The sequence below is a fragment of the Sturnus vulgaris genome, chromosome 22 (assembly GCF_052056855.1).
Source record: "Sturnus vulgaris isolate bStuVul1 chromosome 22, bStuVul1.hap1, whole genome shotgun sequence".
Classification (NCBI taxonomy): domain Eukaryota; kingdom Metazoa; phylum Chordata; class Aves; order Passeriformes; family Sturnidae; genus Sturnus; species Sturnus vulgaris.
In genome coordinates this window covers 5,370,525-5,388,828 of record NC_142264.1, presented here as the reverse complement: position 1 = coordinate 5,388,828, position 18,304 = coordinate 5,370,525, and the positions used below count along the sequence as shown (strand labels likewise).

Sequence of the window (18,304 nt, the reverse complement as noted above, 5' to 3'; positions counted from 1 at the left end):
ATAGCTTGGAAAGGAGGAGATTTATTTAACTTGAATAATGAAAGGAGTAAATCACTCATGCTCCTTCATAGCAGTCTTCTGCAATGAACTGAGCTCCTGCAGTAAATATTTTCTCTTTCTTTCCAAATAATAAGCCTTTAATGCTATTTTACTTCTTGAAATGCCAGGGAGAATGTCACCTATGAAGAGCTTGTTGAAATTAATGGGACGTAATCATAATTGAAGTGGGTATATTACAACTGCACAAAAATGAATTTTCTACTCTGTTTGAAATCTTAATTAACGGATAGAAATCCTGGTCCATGTGTTTCCCTGACACAAATTAAAGGCAACCCCGTGCCTGTGTCGATCACTTATTGCAGGCCTCTTGCGTATTTATTTTTCTGTAAGTTTTATTTTTTTTTAAAATTGAATTAACTTTGGTCATTTAGTCTGAAGGTGGCTTTGCCTTCTGAAAGCTTTTCTGTCCAATGCTGCTCCATGTTCTGCTTTTCCTCAAGCTCCTCAGGTAAGTCTTATTTCTGGCATCACCTATGGGAACATTCCTTTGGCTTGGTCTTCAAAGTGGATTATTTCAGTAGTTGAAGGTGTTTGGGTGCGAAAAAAAAGATATCACCTGGGCCAGGTGTTTGCCTGGCCTTTGCAGAATCTTTGAAGGATTTTCTGACAGGATTTAGGAAGAAATTGTTCCCTGTGAGAGTGGAGAGGCCACAGGGTGCCCAGAGCAGCTGTGGCTGCCCCTGGATCCCTGGCAGTGTCCCAGGCCAGGCTGGACAGGGCTGGAGCAGCCTGGGACAGTGGGAGGTGTCCTGCCATGGCAGGGGTGGGATGAGATGGGCTTTAAGGTTCCTTCTCAAAAAAACCATTCTGAGATTTGATGACTTTATTCCAGGCTTTTATGTTCACGTGCGCTCATCCGCATGAAAGCAGCTCGCCCTTTACTGAGCTTAGATGTGGTTCCCAAGTGTTTATTTTAAAAAATCCCAATCTGCATTTCATTTTCAACGGCGCTTGGACATTATGAGTGAATCACTCCTGTGTGGGGCAAAGAGTAATGTGCCCGGGACAGGGCAGTGATGCTGTGATGTAGAGCTGAACGTAGTAATCCCATTTGAAGTGAGCGATTCTCATTTAAATATATATATATATATTTGTTGTTGTTTTTGGGTTTTTTTTAACAGCAACTGGGGCGGCTGCAGCGGGGTGTGAGGGCAGACCGGGCGGAACCAGAGCGGGAACCCGCGGGCTGTCCCCAGAGGGGTGTGAGTGTGAGGGAAGCCCGGGCTGTTCCCGCCAGGTGTGAGGGGAACTCGGAGCGGGTCGCGCCGGGGTGCAGGGCTGTGAGGGGAGCCCGGGCCGCTCTCGCCGGGGTCTGAGGGCAGCACAGCCCGGCCCTGCTCCCGCCGAGCCCCCGCCTCAACGCCCCGCGCCCGCCGCTCTAGCGCCTCCGCTGATTGGCTGAGAACTGGCGCCAGGACAAGCTACTGATTGGCCCATCCGCACAGCACCTCTGGCCAATGACGAAGCGCTGTGCCGCCCGCCTTTCCTCCGACTGGCTGTGCCGCTCGCTGCGCCCGCCCACTGCCGGGCCGCGGTGCCGGCAGCCGATTGGCTGAGGCGCTCCCCGGGCTGGATGTTTAATTGGGCGGGGTTGGGCTGCCCGGCGCCTCACCTGCCGCGCGCCGCCATTGGCCCGCCGCTCCCCGCGCCCCCGCCCATTGGCCGCACCGCCCCTCAAGAGCGCCCCGATTGGCCGTAGCGGCCCGGCCCGGTATCCGGGTAAGATGGCCGCAGTCGGGGAGTGCTCGCTGCCCGCGCTGTGGCGGCCGGTCTCCCTCACTCACGTCGAGTATCCCGCAGGTAACGCTCCGTTTCGCCGCCGCCGGGCCTTCCCACCGCGCCTCCGGGCGTGGAGGGCCCCTTCCCGCCGCCCCGCGGCGCCGCCGAGGGCCGCGCTGGCGGCTGCCAAATAGTGAGCCATTGAGCAGCAGCGCTGAGGCGGCAGGGCGCGCGTGCGCGTTGGGGGCGGCGAGGCGCTCTGCCAGATCGGGAGCCGCGGCGGGAGCGGCGTTGCGCATGCGCGGTGGGGGCTCCGGGCTGGGGGTCTGCGGGGGGGGGGACGGGGAAGGGGACCGGGAATGGGCCGGGAATGCGCTGGGGGGTCGGCTCCGTCCCGGGGATCCCGGAGCCACCCGCCCTCCATTGCCGTCCTGCCCGCTCCACACCGCCGCCTCGCCGCCCCTGCAGCCCTCTGGCCATGTGTGGTGTCCCCGGCTTCGAGGCGAGGGTCCCACCCACCGTGTGCAGCTCCCCGCTGCCGCCCCAGCAGCGTGCTGGTGTCGGTGTCACCTCCCTGCTCCATGTGCTGCGGGTCCGGCTCGGGGTGTCACCGTGCCAGCGGGCTCGTGACAGCCCAGGGAGCGGGGATGTGGCGGGGTAGCCGGGTCCCCGGGGTGGGCTCGGCTGCCAGGAGACTTTGGTGGCTGTGCTGGGAGTGGGGGTGGCAGGGTGTCACTGTCCCCGGTGGATCTGGTGTTTTCTTTCTGGGAGCACTTTGGTCAGCGCTGAATGCCCCGAGGACTTCAGGCACAGGGTGTTTTGTGGCTCAGCTCTTGGCAAGGTGGGTTTGAGTCCTGGCAGCGTTGAGAAGCAGTCGGTGTCTGAGTGCAGGGTGGGCTGTTCCCGCTGGGACAGCTGTGATCCACAAAGGTCCTGCACACCGGCAGCCCGACCCGGGTGAAATGAATTCCTGATGTTCCAGTGTGCAAGAGCAAATGGGTCTGTGTTCAGCTGGCATATGTCTAAACTGTGTCCCATCAATAGCTGTGGTCGTTCAGAGCTCCTGTTGGTGCTTTGTGCTGTACTGGGTTTGGGTGATTGTTATAATCAGAGTTAATAAAAAAATGGAATGTCAGAGTTACAGTATTAACCATTTGCTCAAAATCTAAATCTTGTCTAAACGCTGTTCTCAGTATCTCCAGTTGTAGTGAGCCCCCAGCTTGCTGGAAAGTGTTGCTGTATGTCCTGTTTCAATAGCTGGATTTTAGTTCCTGATGAAAGCTCCTCTCAGTAGTGCAATTCCTAAAGCTTTTAAAGTGCTTAGGGATCTTCTGGGTTGAAAGTGCCCATTTAGCTAGGAGACTTGAAATGTGACAACACTGAAAAAATATCTGGCACTGGAGATACATTATTTCTTGGCCCTCCCCCTTATGGCTGTTTCATGGTATTCTGTTATGCTTTATGTGAAATACTGGCATTTCCTTTTCTGTCTTGCATTTTCTTCCACACTGTAAGCTTCTCTGCCATCCTCCTTCTCAAATATATTAATGTGTCAGTTTGGGAGAGATGGGAAATAATCTTGCCAGTAGTACTGATATATTCATCTTTATATCTTATCTCCTTATCTGAACCTGGCAGTATACACAGAGCGTCCTGTGCTCCATTTGTTGGATTGGTTTGGGAAATGAAGGTGGTGGAAATCACTGCACAAGGGTTATCTGTCAGATCTTGAACAGTGTGACATAACCTGATTATTTTCTCTCTGCGTTGAGAGCTCTTAAACAGGCAGAGGGAGGAGATGATTGTGTGGAGGGGTAAATCACTACCCAGCTTCGGGTTGTGTATGGAAGGGATGGGCACTTTATCTTGGATAAAACCTGTATTTATGAAGGCCTGTAAAGTGGGGACAAAGGACTAAATCAGTAAAACAGCTGGAGGTATAAAAGTTTGTTAATTTATTTTCATAGAATCATTTAAGTTGGAGAAGCCCCTGAGATCACCGAGTCCAGCTGTTCCCCCAGCACTGCAAGGCCACCACTAAACCACGTCCTCAAGTGCCACATTTACACAGCTCTTAAATCCCTCCAGGCATGGGGAGTCCACCACTGCCCTGGGCTGGACAACAGCTTCTATGAAGAAGCTTCTCCTAATATTTAAATTAGACCTCTCCTGGTGCGACTTGTGACTGTTCCCTGGGAGCAGAGCCTGATGCCTTCCCCTCCTGTCAGGGAGTTGTGCAGAGCCAGAAGGTCCCCCCTGAGCCTCCTTTTTTCTCCAGGCTGTGTCCCACCAGCTCCCTCAGCTGCTCCTGGTGCTCCAGACCCTTGCCCAGCTCCGTTCCCTTCTCTGGACATGCTCCAGCCCCTCAAGGTCTTTCTTGTTGTGAGGGGCACAAAACTGACCCCCGGATTGGAGGTGAGGCCTTAGCAGTGTCCAGCACAGGGAGACTTGGTGTCATCAGTGAACTATCTGAGAGTGCACTCTGTCTCCTTATCCAGATCATTCATAAAGATATGAAACAGAACCTGCCTCAGAACTGAGCCCAGCCTCAGCTGGATTTAGCTCCATTCCCCACCAGTCTGTGCCTGGACAGGTTTTTTTACCTGAAAACAGAGCACCCATCCAAGCTGTGGAAGTTCTTCAGGAGAATCTGTGGAAAGCAGTGTCCAAGGCTTTATTAAGTCCAGGTAGACAATATTTTGGTCTAAAATAATGACTTGCAGTAAATGGTAGGTCTGATGCTTTTACCTGGATTTGGGGAAAGTGCTCTTAACTTTATTTAGAAAGCTGTTTGTGTTCAGCCTGAGCACATCTAAAGTCCAGGTCCATAAAGCATCTAGATAATGTATATTTATAAAGGAGTGATGTTGGCAGCATGCTCAGCACAGTGGAATTAATGTAGCCTTGTGCTGCTGAGAGGGGTCGGAACGAGAAATAGATCCTGCTTTTACCAACATCAATTATTAAACTGTCTTTGCATGTCATGCACTGCTCTATGGCAAATAGCTTCAGCTCTTGGCTGATCCCAGAGGCTGCTGAACCTCTGGAAATCTCCCATCTTTAAAGATTTCCTGTGCAGAACCCCAGCTTTCATCTGCCATGGGTGATGATTTGCTCCTCGGGACCGGGTAAAAAGCTGTCACTGCTGATTTCTGCCTTGCAGACGAAGCCAGGATTTGGGCTTCTGCTTCTAATTGTGAAGGGGAGAGGTGTCTCCAGAAAGGTGCTCCCTGTTCTGATCTAATGTTTCCTTATCAAGGGTGATACATCAAATCCATCCTTAGCTGCTTGTGTGGCTGCACAGCTCTCCAGGGCTTTCTGTGATGTCCACTTTGAGAAAAATAAATGAGAAACAGCAAATGAATGCTGTGGTAATCAACTGCAGACTGGTCTGAGGAATGGAATCTTGGAGACCTGACTGAAATACTGCCCATAGGGAATGTTAGGATTAAACAGGGAGAAAAAAAATCAGCCATGGCAGTGCTGCCTGGGTGTGCTAAAGCACGCTGCTGCAGAGGACAGCCTGTAAAAATATCATCCTGATGCTGCTTTCAGAATTTTTTGATCCTGGAGCATTTCATATTACCAGCTCTGCTTTGGTGAGACCAAGGGATGATCTGGCATAGTGTCAGGTTGCTGGCAGGTAGGCAGGAATAATCCTTCTTCCCTATGTCCTTCCAGTAATGAGCTGGTGATTGCATCAGGACTGTGAAGTCCTTTGATGGATGTATAAAAGCTGCATCTCTAATTGTTCTTTGAATCCATTTCTGCTTTGGATCTCACGATATCTTTGGCACCGAGCTTTGTAGCTTAATGTGGTTGGTGTTTCTTTTCTAAGTCCGCTGCTCAGTAATTTCATCAAACACTCTCTCGTGCAGTGAGAGGCAGCAATTGTTTGCTGTCAGTTTCTCCATATAATTCAGGACTTTATAGAACTGTTGTATCATCTGTTTTCCTTTTTCAGCTGAAAATCTGGTTTATTGGATGTTTTCTGAATGGCTGCTGTCGCATACTTATCTTTGTCCCCATTCTATTTGCCTTTTCTGTGTGTACTCTCCCTTTTTAGCTGGTGACACCAGAATTGCATAATAAATTTTTGTAGTGCTGTAACAGTAACTTCTGTTGTGCTCTTAAAAATGTTCTTGCCTTTCTGACTGCTGCAGAGCACTGGATGTTACTCTGAAGGTATTGGCATACACCGAGTCTGAGAGTTTTTGTTTGATAACAACTGAATTAAATCCTGTCATGTCATGGGTATAATTAGGGTTGTTTTTTCCCGTATGCATTGCTTTGCATGGGATGACTTTGTGCTGCAGACTTAAAACTCATCTTCAGGGACTTCCTGCCTGTAGGGTGAGTTTCACTGGAGAAACATTGAGTTCCTGGTTTGTTTGGGTTTTTTATTATTATTTGGAGAAAAGAAAGAAAACTTCCTCTCTTCAGTGCAGCTGGGATTCTTAGAGCTCTGGGACTTTCTGGACCTCCTCAAACTGGACAAATTCTTTAAGGAGAGAAACCTGGTGTGCCAAACCTTTTTTCTGCAGAATGACAGAATATTCCAATTTTCCCAGTTTCTTCAGGATGTTTTCTAGAGCCAGACAGAGTTGGAGGGGCAGGTATGCAGAATCAGTCAGTGAAAAGGCTCAAAGGTGCTGGTGCTGTGTCTGTGCTTTGGCTCAGCAGTTCTTGTTGCTGTTCAGTATCAGCACGTGCAGCTCCTATAGGAATGTTTGTTCTGATAACCCTCCTGTGATTCTGTGCGGGGTGGGAGCTCACAAGTCAGGGCTCATTCCATAGCTAAGCTGTATCTCTTGGAAGAAGCAGTTCCCATTCCTTTGGCTGCATTAATGCAGGGTTTATGTTTAATCTCCCTGCAGAAGTTTTGTCTGATTCCTGCCTTTATGCCATCATTTAAAGCCTCCTGCAGATATTTTTGCTGTCCCACAGCTCGTGTTATGGGGAATGCGCAAGCAGAGGAAATGACTCTTTTATATCATGAATATTTAGTAATGTAAATGCCCATGACACACATACACTGCATGTTGTCTGTGCAACTTGCACATATGCACTCAGCCAAGAACACACAACCAGTGGCAGTGCCACAAATAGATCCTTCAATAGGAAGTGGCAGTGGCAAAACTCAGTCTTGTGGTAGGATGTGGTTGGGGGCTGTTGATTCACATTTTTGCATCCTATACAGGTTAAGTAGATGTGGTGAAGCTCAGCTATTTCCACCGACAGGATGCTGGGTAAAATGTTGAATTGGAGCAGAAGTAGATTCTGAATGAAAGCTGAAAAAAAATAGCATGTATCTGAGCTATGTATAGTGCTACACGTACTTATCTCTTGGCTGCCCAAAAATTAGGTAGTTTCATCCTTTAGTTTTGCTTTTTGAGCTCCAAATAATGTCCAGGGAAAGTTGGACTTCAAAAAAGCATAATATAAAACTATATTAAGTAGATCTGCCTTTTGAGTTGTTGCAGAGATTTTGTCTCTGTTCCTGCTGGTTGGAAGAACTGCTTTAAAATTCCCAAGTTCTGTAAATTAAAGAAAAATTAATTCCTATTAAAAAACGCAGGGGTGCTGCTTGCTAGATCTGACTGGACTTTAAACTGTGGCTCTCCTGCACGTCTCCTTTCCCTGGGAATAAGTCTGGGAGCTCACTGGAGCGTGAGAGGAGACAGGAGTGACAGAAGCAATCACGCTCCAGGGCCCCTGGAGCACTGAGTGCTGAGCAGCGCTGGCCTTTCTCTCAGAGCTCACTTTGCTTCCTCCACTGGGGATTTCCAGTCCTTTCCGAGCTGCTTCAGCCACCGAAGCTGTGCCTTGAGCTGCTGGTCCAGTTTGTGATGGCATCAGTGTGTTCCTGAGATAGGTCCAGTTAGTGCCCAGCTGTTTATTTGCCTCCTCTGTAGAAATAGTGGCCTCAGAACGTGACTGTGTTTAATTGCCATTAGCCACAGGAACACGGAGTATTATTAGTGATGTCTGCTCTGTTTTAAATAGACCACTGAAATATTTGAGGAGCTTTTGTGTTTAGATTGAGTAAAGGACTTGGTGCCTGTAGGCACATCTGGGAGTGATGGCTCCCCTCTCAGGTGTGGTTTTTGTGCCTGTGAAGGCTGTGATTTGATTTATTTGAAATATTACCATGTAACATAACAGCTATTGCTGATCCTATTTAAGTGAAAAGACTACTTCTTAAGTACCTTTCCACCATCTGCACAAGAAATAGAACTCCCTGAGAAGATAAATAATCTGGTTTGATTTCTACTTGACAAAATTATGGCTTCTAGTGTGGAAGTGCTAAGCCTTTATGTACCATGGATTAACAGAGTGAATGATCTGAAACATGGCTATCTCTTGATGATGAACTCTATTTGGTAATGCTGGAATTGAGGTTGTTGGAAAGTATTCCTAAGGCTTTCAGGGTAGTTTTAATTGTCTCTTGACAAGGTGACTTCTCTTGTGAATTCCCTCATTACTGATGACAGAACTGATTTTGTTGGGAGCTTGTGATTTATGTAAAACCATGAGGGGCTTCATTTGCTATTGCCAGGTAACTGGTACTGTCACTTACATCCCCTTTGTGTTACCATCGCTTTGGGAGCGTTTAGAATGCACCTGATGCAAGAGCAACCTGCCATATGGAGCAAGGAAAGTTTCAAATTCAGTATCTTCCAATGCTTTTCAGATTAAAATCAAAGCAGCCCCTCACTTCACTGGAAAGTCAGTGCACTTGGGGGTTTGTCCTCTAAATCTTCCTCCTTTCATCTAACTCCTGCTAATAATCATTGCTGCTGGTTCCCTGATTTAACCCACTTTGGAATTCCAGAGGCTTCCATGCATTATACCTGATGTAACCACAACTATGTGGCAATAACATCAGCAGTGTGAACTTTGTTGTAAAGGAGCAATCACTGTTTTTTTTATCAGTTCCAGCACTCAGAGGCTGGGGTTAAAGTCCTTTTCACCAAGTGCTGCTTTGAAATGTGGGTGCGTGGGCTGGGGAGACTCGATGTCTTGCAGTGGAATTGATCTAGGAATGAATCCAATGCTCAGCCCTGCAGAGGCATCCTGTTTCCTTTTGAGAGGAGGGAAGAAGGACAAATTTATGAGGACAAATTTATTTTGTGTTCAGTGATGGGATGGGGAGGATCTGGTCTGTGAGAACCAATACACAAAATACCCATCTCTTCTGTTACTTGCTGGGCTCATACAATGAGTTTTTGTTGAGTTCTGTATTTAAAGATTGATTCTCTGACAGACAGTTCTTGCTCTTCTGATACAAATTGCTGATCTTGGAGCAAAATTGCTCTGATAGTTTTTTTGTCTTGTTGGAATTTGTGCTGACATCTTTTCTCCAAATACTTCTGTGTGCATCCCTTTTTGGGGAAGAGAGGCAAGAGAAACTTGTGTCAAAATGCACAGCTGCTCCTTGCTGTTGCTGCTTGCTTCAGTGTCTGTTATGGTTCAGAATAAAGGTTTTGAGGGACCTTATGACCCCTGTGAGGTCCCATTGCTGCTCCCTGATTCTCCCTGGGGGATAGCTAGACTGTTAATCATTTGGGTTGGAGGCCCAAATCCCCTTCTGTGTGGTACAAGTGGGCTACTGGTTAAAAAGGCAGTGTCTCCTTTATTTCCCTGACATCTCCTGCTATGTTTAGCTGTTTATTTCCTTCCCATTTTGCTAATGCTAGTGTTCATGCAGACACATGGTGAGACAGATTAGGAAGTTGATCCAGCTGAAAACTAACCCATTTTAGTGAGGGAGTGGGAAAGGATTTGTCTGGGGACTGTTTGCTGGCACAGAGAAGAAATAGGAACGAGGGGAAGGGAAAAGGTGCTGCCTTTTTTGCAGCAGCCTCTGCTCGTGTTGGATTAAAGTGGCTGTGGGCCCACACCCATGGTTATTGTTGTAAATTGGGTGGCAGTAATCTCTGCTGAATGATGCCAGGCTTCTCTCATCCCTGATTTTGAGCCTGCGTGGAAGCACTGCTGTCTCCCTGCCTCAGCTCCTCTATCATTCTGGAACACAGGGACTTGCTGCACTGCTCAGTTTGCCCCTTTGCTCTGTGGTGCAGGGCTCTGACTGACCCATGCTGTGGTGGCAGGCAAGTACCTGTGAAGTTCAAACTGATTTGTTTCTCTTGTTTGTTTCCCCAGGTGATTTCTCTGGCCAGCTTTTAGCTTATTTGAGTCTTGGTCCAATATTCATTATTGTTGGCTTTGTAACACTCATCATATTCAAGAGAGAGCTTCACACGGTGAGTCCTTCTCTCCCTTCCCAGCCTCTCCTTATGACTAAAGTCTTTTCCTTTGTCACCTGGGGCTCCTGTATTCACACTTCTTTTTCTCTCTATAAGGAGCAAGCAGAGGAAAGCCATCGTCCTGTCAGGGAACAGCAGGAGACACTTAGCACCCATGCCAGGTTAAAAGGCTGCTTAGCCTTTTATGACTTCTCTGTTACTCCGCTGTGTTTTGGACATTATCTGTCCAGAACCATCGAGGGAGATGTCTGAGGAAGTACAGAATGCTGTTGCAAAGTGGGAACTCTCCCAAGATCCAGTAGGATCATAGCACTGGGCAGCATATGCAGGAAATGGTGTGTGTAACTCAGGGGGATGCACTTTCTTTGAACTACTGAGGCAGAAAAGGGGATAAAAATAAAACCTACAGCTTTCCAAGGGAGTGGATTTATCTTTAAGGGCTGCTTTTCAAATGTGAGCTGAAAACCAGGGGCAGAAGAGACTTGTTTCAATCCAAATTCGTACAATGCTTTCTATCTGCTCTGCCACGTAGTTGGGAGTCAGTGTCATGGATAAACTCCCTCTAGGACATGTAAATCTCTTGTAATGTTTGTCCTCAGCAAACAGATAAAACAGGGTCTACTGAAAGGATTTTGACAGCACATTTTGAATGTAGGGCCACAGTGTCATGGGAACCAGTGGCCCAAGGGACCTGGGAATAGGACATTTCACTAGGGAAGGCAGCTGTTCAGCTTTGGCAACCCAAAGGTTTTGTGCTGGCCCGAAAGAGAGAAGAAGCCAGAGTAACAATTGCACAGATTTGTAGGTTTCTCAATACAGGGATTTGTCTGGTGTTGGTAACAAGACAAGTGTTGAGGTTGAGTCTCAGTTCTTCACGTGGGAAGCCACCACTGGGCTGGAGAGAGACACTGGCTGACTTGCAGCAGCCTGAGCTGTGGCTCAGGATGTGGAGTGAAAAATTGCTTCATCATGTGGAATGGGAGTGAGTGCTAAGGAGGCAGAGTGTCATCACCAGCTGGGAATTTGATCACAGCAGCAGGACTAATTTAGGGAGGTGTATGAACTGTGAAGTTAAAGAGTAAAAATAAATGCTACCGGGTCTGGCTTAGCTCAGAATGTGAATTCATCTTAGACTGAAGACAGCAGCTTCAAGATGAAAATACTAATAGAGGGAAAAGCCAGAATTCTAAAAAGTCACCTTTGTTTTAAACTATTTACCCAAATAACAGTGTCTGCACTCCCCCTGTTGGTCATTGGGAAAAGCCAGTTCCCAAAAACCTGCCCTATTAAAAAGGTCACTTTCTGCACTTGCTGGTGCAAGATCTGGCAGAAGTGCTCTACTGTGTCTTTTTTTTTCTTTCTGTGTATCAGCTGCTGAAAAGCTGCATGTACACAATGTGTTGCCAAATAGAAAGTGAGCTGAAAAGAAATGCTTCTCTTCCTCAGGTGTAGAATTTGGAAGTCATTGTTTTTAACTGTAGTAGTCAAAAAAGAAAATTAGAAACATAACGTTTGGGGTTTTGTCAACAGAGAGAGCCTGGTAAGTAGAAGGATCTCTTAGAGGGGGTGACACAGCTGTCTTGCCTTCACAGATCTCTTTCTTGGGAGGGCTGGTGTTCAACGAGGGAGTGAACTGGTTAATAAAAAATGTAATCCGGGAGCCTCGGCCGTGTGAAGGTAGGGTATGGACCACGAGTGTGGTGGTGTCAGGGGAGTTTTGGGTGGAATGGTCACTGCGGGGGTTAGAGGGTTTTTCTCCCTTTGCCTCACTTTGGCTGTGGATGTTTGGGTGTAAAAAGGCTGCTGGAGCCACCTGAGCAGGGATGTGTCCTGTGAACTTTGTGCATGCTCCAGCAGCGTGGTCTGGCTTCATATCTGGAGTGTTCCAGCTGCTGACCATCCCCTGACCATACTTTTTTTTTCTTCTCTTCCCAGAAGCCCATTCAACAGTGACCACAAAATATGGGATGCCGTCCAGCCACTCCCAATTCATGTGGTTTTTCTCTGTCTATTCCTTTCTGTTCCTTTATTTAAGGTAAAAATTCCAGGTCAGGCTTTGGCTGTTAATATTCTGAAACACCTGATATGGGTGGCTCCTTTGCTGGGTGCCACTTGAGTGGGATAATGGAATTAAATTTGAGGACCTGCAAAATTTATTGTGGCTCAGGTGGGACTGGAGCATGCCTGTCTCAATCTGAATGTAGGGCTGGTGTTACCATGGCTGAAAACTGGAGGATGTGAGTGGGCTTCCTTTTAGCTCTCAGGGTCTCCCAATTTTCTTTTTCCAAGCTGTGGGATGGTTCCCCAGTGTGAGGGAAGAGGTGAGGGATTGGGAGGAGAAATGAAGAGCTGCTTTCTCATTTTGTCTCAGTTTCAGCGGGGTTATCTGCAATGTTTTGGATCATACCACCTGTTCTCTTGCATGACTTTTTAGTTGACTTCCCTTATCAAGTACTGGGTTTACCTGTGCTTTAACAGAATTCTTGCTGGGGCATGGCTCTGTCTTGTGGCTCTATGTGTGGAGGAAGACAAAACTCACAGTTCCTCCTGGCTCTGTGGGTGATGGAGGAACTGTCTTGGCTCCCTGTTGCATATGCTCAGCTTGTGCCTCTCACATCAGTGTGAGCATCCTGCCTTCCTTCACAGCAATCCCTGTTCACAGCTGGAGAGAAACAAATGTGGCTTCTTGGCTGCTCTTTAACTGCTGCCAGTGGGACAAATTGCTGCTGGGATGGGATTGAGCTGCCCAGGACCCCAGTGGAGTAAAGCTTTCCTAGGGTTTTAGAGGGAGGGAGGTCAGGACTGCTCAGCTCCCTGCCCTGTGCTAATGGCTCTCCATCTCTTTCAGAATGCACCAAACAAACAATGCGAGGTTTCTGGATTTACTATGGCGACATGTGCTGTCCATCTGCCTCGTCACAGTGGCTTTGCTAGTCTCATATAGTAGGTATGGAGCAACTGTTTGTCTTCTGCTCTCATACAGCCTCGTGGCCTGTCCCAGCCAGCAGCCCTGGCATTCCTTACCCTGCCTTTCCCACCTAATTCTTCACTGTGCCGTGCAGTCAGAGCTTTGTAGAAGTGTTGCCGTGAGACCAAATAAACAAAGGTGCTGCGTGTGTGGTGCTTCACAGAAGCATTTACAAAACCCCAAATCAGCTGAGCTTGTGCCAGTTCCCCATGGGCTTCAGTGCCATGCTCCATCCAGCCTTGCTGCCTCACCCTATTCCCAGCACTGTGTGTGGAAGCATTGCCCCATGCCTTGGCACAGCAGCATCTGCAGCATGTGGCTTGCTACAGTTGATCAATGCCATTGTTTTGCTTGAGCATTAGTTAATCAAAACATTTACAGCTGTTGGCTTGCAAGATTTAGTTGTACTAAGATGGATTAAGAAAATGGAACTGTGATCATGATTTTTTTTTTTCTTCAGTAGATTAAGTATAAAGTGAGCTCCAGTGATTGGAAAAACAGACAAATTCAATCTAGAAATAGGGTCACATTTTCCACAGGAAAGTAATTACCTATTGGCACAGTTGACTGTGCACTACAGCTGATTACTTATTACTAATTATTTTTAAATCCTGACAGGACAAATTTGTCAGAGGTATATGGTCTAATTACAACAAAATTAGAGGAAATCAAGTGGTCAGCTAAGATGATCATAATGATATATAGGCAAAAAGACTTTTGAATGCAGCTTATGCACACATAAAACAGGCCAACAGTGCAGCTCTGAGTGGCTGCAGTCACAGCGAGCACATTGGTCATACAGCCTCTGTGTCTGTCACGTTAGAGAGCAGCAAAATCACACAAAAAATGCTATCCATGTTCTTAAAAGCCTTTAAGCCCCAGCTTTGGTGGCCTGGAGAGGACTTGTCCTGTTACTGCCTTTGGAAAAGTCTCTGTGGGAACTAACAGTATTAGTTCTTCATCTGATCCAAAGATGTATGAAGAAGAATGTGGAGGGCTCATGAGTTAGGCTCAAACTAGAAGTGCTCCAAGCTGAAACTGCTGTAGCAGGGAAGAATTTTTCCCAGTTTTTCCCCCTACTATTTTTGCCAGCTTTTTACTGAGAAAAGACATCCACTTTTAACATCTGGAGGATAACTTGCATCCATATCTGTAGGTCCAGTGGCACTTCATTTTCTAAATCTTGGTTCCTTTAATTTTAAAGCCTGTCTGGTGACTCTTCTCTTCCACTGCAGGGTTTATTTGCTTTACCACACCTGGAGCCAAGTCCTGTATGGAGGTGTGGCAGGGAGCATCATGGCCATAGCCTGGTTTGCCTTCACACAGGAGATCCTAACTCCCCTCTTCCCGAGGATAGCTGCGTGGTAAGTCTCTTTATTCTGTGGAGGTTTGTTATGGATGTTAGAAATGAGAATTCCTGGGCTCTGTCCCAGTTTTGCCTGCTGGCTGTTGTGTAACCTACTTTGTTCCTCCATGTTTTCTTGTGTATGCATATATACAAAGGAGCATGTGTCCTTGATAAGGATGAGGAAAAGGGAATTCAATCAATTGTTACATTTTGTAAAGCCCTGCTAAAGCTGTGAGGTGTGGCAGAGTGCTGGAGATTTGCAAGATAAACAGCAGACCTTTCCTAATGAATGTCTAATGACATAGTCAAATTGCAGAGTTATTTACATGTAATGTAGCCTGGAAATACTGTATAAGGAAAGAAAAAATGTTTTAAGTGTAAGAAAGAATCCTTTTCACAGCCTCAAGTGATAGAACAGTACTGTTAACTAGAGCAGGTTTTGTGGTTTTTTTAAAATCAAAATTGTATTGGAGAAAGTCTAATTATTTCCCCCTTTCCACCACAATTTCTTTTTTCAGGCCAATTTCAGAGTTCTTTTTAATCCGAGATACCAGCCTCATTCCTAACATCCTGTGGTTTGAATATACAGTCACGAGAGCAGAAGCAAGGTGAGTTCTGTTGGGAGTGGAGGAGCTGTTGCTGCTCTGACCTTTCATATGCAGTCATTAATTAATTTTCTGATCTGTAGTTGATAATTTTCGGCTGCTGTGGGTAGAATAGCTCAAAGTAAAGAAATACCAAGTTGTGGATTAACGACCGCACCTGAAAGGTGAATGTGGCGAGGGTGTGATTCAAGAATTTAATCTCATTTGAGTATCATTTCAGCTCCCTGGCTCATGGTTTTTGCAAGCAGTTGTTTGTAATCTTGCATCCACACGTGAGCCTGTGCACACTGGAGATGGGGTGGATGTTCTGGGAGCCTGGAGAGAGGGAAGGGCTGATCTGCCTGGCAGGCAGGGGCACTTCGGTTTTGTGCAGAGCTAAGCAGAGGTGTACTTCAATCCTCCTGTATTTCCCTGTGGTTTGTTGCAGCCCCCTGGGCTGGGCTGGGGTCACCTGTGTCACCTGTGTGTGTCACCTGTCACCTTGCAGGAACAGACAGCGCAAGCTGGGTACGAAGCTCCAGTGACGGAACGTGGGGACCAGGACACGTTTAACGGAGACAGACAAGAGCAGAGACCTGGGAGCAGCAAGGAGCCTTTTAACAGACGGACCAAAGGAACAGGCAGGGACCATACCCAAAACCTGAAAGCCTTTGCTCTGCTTTAGCAGCTAAGCTGGATGCTCCCTGATGCATGTGGGACCGTGCAGGAGTAGAAACTCATTTTGAACACAGATGCACATGGTTGGATGTACCATCGTGTCTACGTCAGGGGAGGGGGGAGAAAATGCCTGGTGTCGTGTTCGGGGGAGGGAAAACCAAAAATGAATCCTTTCTGTGACTTTTTTTTTCAGCATGAAATATACACACTATTTATTTATTTTTTTAAATGGAACTATTGTTTATGGGGTGGGTGAGGTGTTGATTGTGTGTTTTGCTTTTTTTTTTTTTTTTTGGAAGAAGATGACAAAACTAATTTCAAGTTGATCATGTTTAATTAGGGCTTTTAATTCTTACATGCTTCTTATGAGGGAGGGGATCTAGGAGGGATGGCATAGACAGAAGGAAGACTTTCCTTTCTGCAGTCAGTTTGGGAGATCAAAATCAATTCCAACTGTACTTTGTACAGACAGAAAGACATCCCATAAAGATCTGATTTTTAACACTAGTGACAGTTCTGCAGGGAAGCCTGCATGGATACCAATTAAGGGGAGTGTGTGTGTAAAACAAAGGAAAAACACAAATATACTGACTCTTATTTTTTTCCACTGCTGCTCCTGTTGTGTAATTAGCAAAAGTGTCCTTTTCAGAATCTCTTCTAGGTGGCAAGATTATCATACGTATCTCACATTTATTCCATCTCTTCCTTTATAATTTTATTATCTCAGGGTTGCTGTGATCTGTACAGCTTTTGTTGTACTGAGTGTGCCGAGGGCACTGGGTAGGCCCTTGGTTATAAGCAGTGCTGTGCTCCAGTAAGAGTCAGCCCAAAGCCTTACAAAATTCACTTGCTGGTCTCTGTCTTAAGCACTGGAATTTTTAATTTTTTTTTCTGTTAAAGTGTAAGGGAGAGATTTTTAAGAATGAACACAATGACAACCACAATGAAAAAACAACTACAATGAAAGAAATGAACAACAAGGCAAATGACTAATAACTAGCTCAGCTGCTCTCTGAATTATTCCTTGAAGAGTCCTGTTAGACTCCATTCATGAACTCCAAGTAGGGAACTTGTCCTAGCAGAGGCTCCTGCAGTTATCACAGGAGCTTGGTCGGGGTTCTGCAGCTGTAACCTTGAATGCTGAACTCCTACAAGCAAGTTTTGCTTTCCATCCTTCTTCCATTGCAATTCCCCGTGGATGCTGTGTCTCTGTGGGAGTGTGCCTGCCATCTCTGTGTGCTGGTGATGCCTACGACCTCTGTGACCCATGAGTTCACCTGGCAAGGGCTATACTCAAAGTGCTTCAGGGCTGTGCATGGACACTTTCTGTATTTCTAATATATAATGCAGCAGTTCAAGTGTAACTACAGAGAAGTATTTATTCAAAGCACAATTGACTTGAACTTTCACAGATAAAGGACAGCTTCTGAACTGGCTCAAAGGTCATCGGTGTGCCTTCGATGCAGTCATGAGCAGAGGTAAAATGACTGTCACATCTCAGTCTTGCTGCCTGTTTTACTATCTCCACTTAATCAGACTCCTGCATTATAAAGCTGCTTCAAGTGAGAATTTTTTTTTTTCTGTTCATCCCGGTTATTTTTTTATTTTTAAGTTTTCATCTGTGCCTGTTGCTATAGGAGTTTGTGTGTTTGTGTGGAGTGGGAGCTGCTGTTGGACACCCAGAGTGTTAACTGTAGAAAGTGATCCTGATCCAGGAGATCAGGAATGAAGGCTGTTTAAATTTCTGTATTCAAATGGCTGTGGGTAGTAAATTAACTGTTTTCAGTTGGTACAGCAAGTATATACATACATTTTAAAAGAACTGTTTAGTACTTGCATTAACATAAGCAATCCTGTAACATCTGAGGGACCTGAGCACTGGATCTGCTTTGAAGGTGCATAGTAATAAAGAGGCATCTTGCAGCTTTCACAAGGACATTTGATCTGCCTTAGTCCAGCTCTGTTGTGATGAGACAGGACATCAGATAGGTCCCATGACATGGTGGTGCCATATGTTTCAGCTGGAAAACAGGTACTTATGTCTTGCAAAACCATTCATTTTCTCTTTGTATCTCTTGTAAGTGAACTTACAAAGCCAGAACAGAGATCACACCTCTCTTCCCCAAGGCTGCTGAAGGAGTGGATTATTTCAGGAGTGGCTTAGCACTTCCCCAGCCTCTCGAGCTGTTATGACAGACTGCTGGAAAAAATAAATATGGAAACAACTACTGAGCATAGGGAAAAGGGTTCATCTCCTCATGGACAGCAGGGCAGTGTAAAAAGCTGTTCCACTTCAAGTTGCCTTCAAACCCAAGCTTCCTATAGTTATCCTTAGGAGTGAGGAAGAAGAGCTCTTGTAAGACACTGTAATAAACTCTTCTCTGTTCTCTGAGTTGTTTGTAATCTGCATCTTCTGCCTACTTTTGCTGTACCTTTTCAGAAATCTTTGCAATACTTGGTATACAGTAGAATTTCCTTAGTGATTCCATGGATTTTCTTAACTAAATGGTGCTGTGCAGGAAAAAGATTTGAGCTCTGCCTTATTATCCTACACTTGTATGCAGTCTCCTGCCACTAGTTTTCTGAAATTGAATATTTTCTTTGGAATATGTGGCTTTGCAAACGGATGCTTTCTTTTCCTCCCCTATACTCAAGGGGGCTGGATGGAGATATGACA

At 46.2% G+C, this 18,304-nt stretch overlaps 1 protein-coding gene across 4 annotated transcripts; it reads left to right on the top strand.

Moving 5' to 3' along the window:
- Positions 1–1,756: 1,756 nt before the first annotated feature.
- DOLPP1 (dolichyldiphosphatase 1) lies at positions 1,757–17,826 on the top strand. 4 transcript variants are annotated; one of them, XR_015808071.1, is made up of 10 exons: positions 1,757–1,860; positions 9,946–10,046; positions 11,642–11,726; positions 11,985–12,084; positions 12,898–12,996; positions 14,253–14,381; positions 14,884–14,973; positions 15,458–15,590; positions 17,040–17,105; positions 17,710–17,826. XR_015808071.1 is itself a non-coding variant. In XM_014873209.2 (8 exons), exons 1-8 carry the CDS (start codon positions 1,785–1,787, stop codon positions 15,492–15,494), a joined length of 717 nt encoding a protein of 238 aa, XP_014728695.2. In that variant the 5' UTR covers positions 1,757–1,784; the 3' UTR covers positions 15,495–15,848. The 4 variants fall into 4 exon arrangements, 2 of the variants coding, with proteins under 2 accessions (XP_014728695.2, XP_088033630.1); XR_015808070.1 differs by lacking the exon at positions 17,710–17,826 and having other exon boundaries at positions 17,040–17,176; XM_014873209.2 differs by lacking the exons at positions 17,040–17,105; positions 17,710–17,826 and having other exon boundaries at positions 15,458–15,848.
- The last annotated feature ends 478 nt before the right edge of the window (positions 17,827–18,304 follow it).